Genomic DNA, 8,292 nt, shown 5'->3' on the forward strand with positions numbered 1-8,292 from the left:
AACAATTCGCCGAAATACCTGTACCGGACTATTTGGACCCCCTCTCCTGTCGGTATGAATATTGTGTGGGTCATAGTATGGGAAATGGAATTTTGTTTTTTTCAGTTGTCTGCCGACTTTTGCTAAGAGCACTGCGTGCTTCTTTTCTAATACATTATAACCGTTATTTAATCAATAAATATTACACTTAATTAAACTGTTGTTTTAATCATTGAGATTTCAACACAAATGTTTACAAATATTATTTTAATAGCTATTGATTGTTCTTGGAAATTCCCTTTCTTAATTGTATTCTGGGAATTTCCTTTTCCTTAATTATTTTTGGAACATGCTTTCTTCTCGGAAAATCCCTTTTTTAATCCATACTTAGCATTTCCTTTTCTTTAATTGTTTTTGGAATGTTTCTAATTCTTGAAATTTCCCTTTTTAATTACTTCTACTGAAATCGATATTTATTTAATGGTTTTGGGGATTTTTAATTACTATGTGTTTACCAGGAATTTTGGGTTTTTTTACATTAGTTTTATGTAATGAATGTGTGTATATCGCACAAATTTTCGACTGATACTATATTTGTTTCCATGATATTTATGTGATGGATTGAAAACTATATTTTAGATAAGAAAAAAAGCGAAAAACAATGAGTTGCTTGCCAGATATTAAGAAATAATAAGGAAAACGTAAATTTTTCGAACATTTTGTGACTTTCGTCTAAGTAGCTGCCAAAGTATTTAATCCCGTAATTTTCTTTTCAAATTACATTTATTTAAGAAACTGAGAAGCATATTATAGACCACACAAAATGCAAAAAAGACTTAGTTTTGTTGAAAATATTTTCAAAAAACATAAAAAAAAAATAATTTTTCCAACATTTTGCCTCATAAGTACCATAAAAATTTTCGAAATCAATTTTTTCAAAAATTGTAATTGTTGCACAGGTCTCTAGCAATAATTTGGCTTTTACAGATTGAAAAAATATCAATTAGTCGACGAGTTATAGCCAAAAAACCATATAAACAATATACTGAAAATCGGCAGTTGACTGCAAACTTCGAAGGCCGATTAAAAAAAAATTCGAACTAACATAAACAAACGGCGCGATACGGGTCTTCTAATTTCGCCTCTATTTTCACCCGCCACTCTCAGAATGGACCTAATTTTTGCTAACCTGAATTTGTTCCACAGTGTAATTTAATGCTTCATAGCCACTGCTGATATCTTTCAAATATACATAGATGCCAACCGTCTGACAGCTTATCTTCAAAAATCTACTGCAATGAAAGCGTCGACATTTTAAGTGTCAACTAAGCTTTAGTCAGGTTCTTCAAATCAATGCTTATCATCATTATTAGAACTCGTTTCAATGCATCTCAATCCTCGGCAACAGTTATCTAGTTTCTTGCAGCTAGCGTTCCCCATGTTAACCTCGCCATTACATAGATGCAGCAATTCTTCATAGTAGCGAAAGTGCCTATTTACAACAAACAAAAAACAATTCGATCCGAACGTAACATCGAGACTTATTTATTTCTACATTACCGATTAATCCGGGTTTATTTCCAGCCAAGAAGAGTGGAGTGTCAGTTATGGGGAATATTTACGCTGTTAAAATAACAACATCCCGTATTTCGTCTATGATACTTTGGGCATCGCCCTCTATCATTGGTGATCCAGGAGTGATACACAAGTATTCACCACATAAATATAACGGAGCCGTGAAGGGCATTCGCCTGAAATTATATTCCAAACATAAAGCCATCGAAAGCAATTGAAAATAGAAAGCAATTAAATACTTCGAACAGACAAATTTTATGTTTTAATTTGCCCTATGCTCATACTGAACCGGCTCACTAAGCTACAACTATGAATATAGCGAATGCGTTTACTAGCAATTATTCTTCTTTCAAAATGTTTTCGTGCCTCATTTCAGTATTGGCAACTCACCCGTGGCCAATTCATAGCCACATCGAATTCACTTTTCACTCCTTTCGCTTAAACAGCAGAAATTTAACTTATCACATTAGCGGTTTTAGTAGTTCCTTGTACGTGTTTATGTTTATAATTCCCTTTGTGTATATATATGCACACATATACAATATTTCTGTTAGCTTTTCTTTGGCTAATTCTCAAGTGATGGCTGTCTTTTGCAGACTCGCATATTTTTTTTTTATTTCGTGCATGTATGTATGTATAATATTGTACATAAATGCTTACTTCAATGCTAGAGTCGAATCTACTTCTTTCTCGCATGGCTTTCTGCTGACTTAATTCACTACCGCTTGTTTTTGGCATATCACATTATTGCTGGTAACGAGATAATTGTGTAATGAAATATAAACAACACCAAATACACAAAAACAACAAAGCATTATAATAGCTGCTGCAACACCCTAAATGACTTTATTTTAGCCAAATCTACTTGCCACCAACTTCGGTGCTCTTAATTCTTGTTGCTTGGCTGTCAGTTAGCGCATCCTTCATTTCATTCTCAATGACTTGTCTTTTTCCGGCTTGAAATTTATTTCATGTCAAGTTTTTCCCCTCCCACATATATGTATGTGTGTGGATGCATACTCGTATATACATATGCATGCATATCTGTTTATGCGATGTGAGTGCAAGTACTTGGCGCTTGGCTTTTGTTTGGTATACAAACTTATGCACTAGTACTTACGAGTGTCTGCATGCATGTATTGTAGATTTGTTAAGTGTGTATGTGTGGTGTTGTCGTTTTTGCTATTTTCCTTCCAATTTTATATTGTTCTTTTATTTTTGTATGTTTCCTTGGCACTTTGATGGTTGTTACTCCAACTGAAAGTAGCTTGTCATGGCCGTTTGGTATGGCTTAATTTTACTTTTTGCGTATGTGTGTTTACTACTTGACAGCTGCTTGATTGACAGTACGAGTTAAGTGCATTAAGGGGCACTGTTCTGTGGCTGTTACTCCCCCAAACACATAGCAAATTCAGTTAAAGTACAAACTTTCTTCTGTTCGTATATATTCTGCAGTCAAATCCACTGGTTTCGGAATAAGCTTCCTTCCCATGTGATTTGTCTAAACTTATCAAATGTTTTCGACGCATACCTTTTTCGTTAATTCGAAACTAGTTCTCCGGCATCTGGTTTTCCATAGCTGCACGCAATGACTTCTGAACTGTCTCACATGCAGGGTGTTGCGCTGAGACACCTTAGATAAGGAAAGATCTAGACGAATATGTATGCATGCAAATGTCACCTTCTAAGCAGAAAGCAGTTGGAGATCACAAACCGATAGAGCTAAACATCACTTGTACGAGTAAAAAACAAATATTCATTAGTATCGCCCACAAATCGAAATTTTTGTTTACCTCTTGATTGGAGCGATACCCACTTCTGCGCTTTTGGTCGAGTTTAACAAAGCGCGCCAGTCGTTTCTTTCTCGTGCTAACCGGCGCCAGTTTGAAAAACCAAGTGAAGCCAAGTCCTTCTCCACCTGTTCTTTCCAACCTAGAGAAGGCCTTCTTCTTCCTCAACTACCACCAGCTGGTACCGCATCAGAGCCGAAGCGTTTGTATTCATTCGAATGGCATGACCTAGCCAACGTAACCGCTGGATCTTTATTCGCTTTATTCGTTTCGCCAACATGCAAAGCTTCAAAAATCTCCCGCAGAATCTTTCTCTCAAACACTACTTATACATGTTAATTTTGCTCGTCGAAAGAGAACTTTACTACTCAATTGTCCTTTACTACCCTAAGTCTAAAGTACCACTTGTTAGGAAGAGAGATTCTTCAGCGGATTTCAAGGCTAACATTGTTATCGGTGTTTATGCTGGTTCCTAAATAAACGAAATATTTTACAACCTCAAAATCGTAACTGTCAACCGTGTCGATACGTGACTTCGCCGACTGTTTGTTTTATGACAGGAGGTACTCCGTTTTGTTCTCATTCACCATCAGACACATTGATTCGCTTTCTTCCAGTTTGGAAAAAGCAGAAATAATATCGCGGCTATTGAGGCCAATGATGTCAATATCATCGGTATACGACAACAATTGTACGCTGTTATAAAAAACTCTACCTGAAGGATTAACTTCTGCAGCTCGCACGATATTTTCCAGCAACAGGTTAAAGAAGTCACACGACACCGAGTCACGCTGTCTGAAACCTTGTTTGATATCAAACGGCTCGAAGAGGTGCTTTCCAATTTTGGCGGCACTGAGAGTATTGAGCAACGTCTTTTTGCCTAGCCGCATTAGTTTGGCCCCGATATCAAACTCAGATATTTCGGCATATAAAAAATCGGCAAGAATTATCTAATCCTACCATAGTCCGCCGACTGTTGGCTTTTTTGTTATTTACGTTAGCGCTATTCTCACCTCATCATGCTCGGGATGTCGCCAGATCGGCGTCTTTTTTTTTACAGGAAATCGCCCCGGTCTTTAAAACTTTTGTATCCACCGAACTTTCTGGTATGGCCAGCATCTCAAGCTCCACGCACTCACATATTTCGTGCTCTCGTTTCTTCATTCCCGGTAGCGATCCCGCGTAGCTCGCATTGTGCCTAATCGCTGCGTGACCTTATAGGTAGCATCCTTTTGTTCAGCGGCAACATGATACTCCTCTTCGTACCAATTGTTTTTTCGGGCACGCTGAAATCCAAGTTCGGAGGCGGCAGTTAAAAACCGAGCAATGCTGCTTCCTTGTTCCTGCATACTGCGTTGGTAGGAAGTACTCTCAGAGAGCCAGTTTGAGCATCGAGTGGCAAATCCTCTCGTAGCCTGTTGACATTGCTGATTTCCGATTTCGCAATATAATTTCAACACCGATGGCGAGTCCCACTCCCAGCGCAGAACCATCTATCCAGGTTTGCGCCGCCTTCTCACATTAGCTCGCTATTGAACGGATGTTCGGAATCTAACCAGAGGATACTTGGGGAAGCAGCTTACAACTTGGACCATATGCAGAAGAATCGTCCTGGCCACTACCAATCGAATGATTAATCCCCATTTGCATGGACTGCAAATTCAACTACCGTATTTGTAAATCCTTTTTCAAATATATTTATGTACACTAAGATAAGTATTTTTTTTAGAATTGCACAGTTTATTTGTAGGAAATCTCCTTCAACAAGTCATTTTTCGTTTAGTAAGAGATGCCAGATTTTTCTTTAATCCAGCTTAAGTAGCTAGTGACGCGGACAAAGCCATCTGGCACACCAGATTGACAGCCGGAACTTGAGACAAATGAGGTAACACCGATTTGAACATTTTCCGATACCAAAACCAATGGACCACCAGAGTCACCTCTGCAGGTGGAGACACCAGATACAACCTGAGTGCAAATAGTATTCGAGGTGATTATCCTTGAACCGTAGGTTTTTGCACAAACTGTGTTATCAATCACTTGCATATCAGCATATCGCAAATCAGAGCGGACGGCAGTAGCGGAATCACTGGTGAGACCCCATCCAGAAGCCTGAGCCGTTTGACCTGAGTAAGTGGAGTATGAAGAGGCAATCTTAGGCAGAGCAATCGTATTAATATCTGAGCCAAGAGTCACAGAATCGATTTTAATGAGCGAAATGTCATTCGCCAAAGTTGAAGTCCTGTAGCTTGCGTGTTGAACAAAGTTGCTGCTAGTAACGGTCTGGGTTTCCTTGGGGCTGGTGCGTTTAGTGGCACCAAGGTAAACACTCACTTTATTTCCACTAAAAGTAAAATAATAAAAAGCATTTGGTGGTAAGCGGAAAATAGTATTTTGTATGAGCGTATATTTTATCTCACTTACCCGCTGGTGCAGTGAGCAGCAGTCAAAACCCATGATTTATCAATTAAAGAACCACCACACCACCAGCTACCGCTGCTGCCAGTGAAGCTCAAACCAACCTGGAAAGGAATCTGTCCCGCACTAGCGGTCTGACCATTGGTAATACGACCAGTTGGTCCATCATCAAAGATAACTGCCAAGTCGCGAGGATGTACAGGCTTGTCAAATGGTTGGACATAACCCGCAGAGACTGTAGCCACAATCAATACCAAAGCAATAAACACTTTCATTTTGTTCAACTATTAAAACGCCTATGAAATTCCTGTATAAAATGTACACCTTTTATACTCTTATCCAAGATCTGAAGTGCACCAAATTTCATATATGTAGAATATACTCGTATGCTACCCATATGTGTCCAGATAATTTAAGGGAAAGCCTAATGAAGTGAAGGGGGTTTCCTGTGTGTCAAATGATTTTATGGTAAACCCAAATTTTAATTAATTATAGCAACTGTAAGAAAAGCAAGTAGTGTTGAGTGGATATGCACACTTATGTATGCCTAAGTCTGTAGCGATAAGATTTCGTTCACTTATTATATTATCAGTATTATTATTATTATTATTAGAAGGCCATTACGCACTGCGACCAGAGCTGATCTATTGTGAAAGGCCTATTTTGTAACCTTAGAGTGTTAGGCTTTTTAGAAATTTTAGCACAGTTTTGGGTTTGTTGTTCCAAAGATTGCATGGAGATACTACGATACCACCAAGGTGGAAGACTACAAATCTTTTCACAGTGATTCCTCCAAGTAGCCCTTTTAGACTTCCTCAATTCTTTATTGTAGTTGGTTAGGGCTGTTGAGTAGGAGGACCAGTCCCCCATTGCTTTAGCTCTATTCCATAGGGTTCTTGTTTCTTTACGCAGGTTGGAAAGTGTACTATTCCACCAAGGAACATTTCTTTGTGGTTTTTTCACTTTTACTGGGCAACTTTCGTGAAACGCAGATATTATGTTTGAATGTAGTTCGTTCGATTCGAACTCAAGCTCAGATATAAGCTGAATGTGACGCTTAGAGCAGTTGACACTTTGTTCTAAATAGAAGTGAAAGTAGTCCCAGTTAGTTTTTCTGGGGTTTCTGTAAATTGTCATTTGTGGTTTGGTTGCACCTACATCGAATCTAATATGTCTGTGATCCGACATAGATGTTTCCTCTGACACATGCCAATTTGAGATTTCGGACAAAACATTATGGCTAGAGAGAGTGATGTCAAGGACTTCACCTCTGATTGCATTAATGAATGTAGGTTCGTTGCCTCGGTTTAGGATAGATATATTATACCTAAGTAGAAATTCAATAAGGTACTCACCTCTTGGATTGATGTTTGTGCTTCCCCACGCTGTGTGGTGCGCATTTGCATCACAGCCGAGGATCCACCGGAGACGTTTTTGCTGACAATATTCCACCAGGGCTATAACCTCCCTTGTTGGAGCAGTGACCTCATCTCCTGGAAGGTAGGCGGAGGCAAGTACTACCTCATGCTCACCTTTGCTCGTTGGCACTTTTACCCAAATCGCCACCAGGTCTTCTGTAATGAACTATTATCAGTAAGTGCAAGATATGATGAACATAAGCATTCGAAGCGTGGCAATATTGTGGTCAATTGTCAATAGCAAATTGTGTTTGTATGTATTTTATGCATGTTTGTTGAAATCAATTTTATAAGTGGCGTCGCGAAAATGAGCAAATGTCGACCTGTGAGGACTGTTATCCCATACTCAAAGTCGCAGCTAAGATTTGATGATTCAGATAATCATTGTAAATGGGTAAACAAAGCCAGCATTGGATGGAACCGGGTAGGGAGCAGCCAACGAGCAAAATGGGCATAGAGTGACGAAGCAATTCTAGGTTAAGCGCCAAGAGCAACTGTACGCACGCGCCTATTTTCGGTGTGTGGGCAAAACTTGCTCAGAACGACTGCACTTTGCATAGCGGTAACGCACAGTCCTATTTATCCTCGATTGTGCTAGATTGTTGTCCGAAAGAAGCTATTCCAACGATTCTGTATCCATCCTATAGCCCCAATTTAATCCCTTCAACTTCTTCTTATTCTCCAAAACGAAGTCACGCTACAAGTGAATTCATTATAACTGCGTACAGGAGGCTAAGAAGTTACGCTGCTGTATGGGCAACTTTTTGAGGATTACGGAAGGTGCTCCCAATTATGAATGCAAAGTCGGAATGATTGTGTAGAGTTAGAAGAGGGCAACTATGGAGATAGGTAAAACAGTTTTGCTCGTAATTTAATTCTTTCGGTTTTGTTGTCAATTCCAACAACTTAATTGCCATACCAAGTACAACAAGGATTCAAACTTTAACAGCTCTCTTACATATTACCCGTCCTTAACGGAACTCCTGTCACGAATCGGGAAAAGTGGTATCAGTAATTTCGACGTTTTTGTATTTAATGTTGCTAACTTCTTGAACTAAGTTAGAATTTGGGCTATCGACTTCTTAAATGAAATTCGTGTGGTTGTTGTTGTT

The 8,292-nt window shown here is 39.0% G+C and overlaps 1 protein-coding gene across 1 annotated transcript; it reads right to left on the bottom strand.

Annotated features, from left to right (window-relative positions):
* Positions 1-5,083: 5,083 nt before the first annotated feature.
* Positions 5,084-6,041, bottom strand: LOC128862379 (serine protease 3-like). Its single transcript, XM_054100957.1, has 2 exons — positions 5,769-6,041; positions 5,084-5,688 (listed from the first exon to the last, which is right to left on the bottom strand). Exons 1-2 carry the CDS (start codon positions 6,035-6,037, stop codon positions 5,124-5,126), a joined length of 834 nt encoding a protein of 277 aa, XP_053956932.1. The 5' UTR covers positions 6,038-6,041; the 3' UTR covers positions 5,084-5,123.
* Positions 6,042-8,292: the final 2,251 nt, after the last annotated feature.

The sequence above is a fragment of the Anastrepha ludens genome, chromosome 4 (assembly GCF_028408465.1).
Source record: "Anastrepha ludens isolate Willacy chromosome 4, idAnaLude1.1, whole genome shotgun sequence".
In the NCBI taxonomy this organism is placed as follows: Eukaryota; Metazoa; Arthropoda; class Insecta; order Diptera; family Tephritidae; genus Anastrepha; species Anastrepha ludens.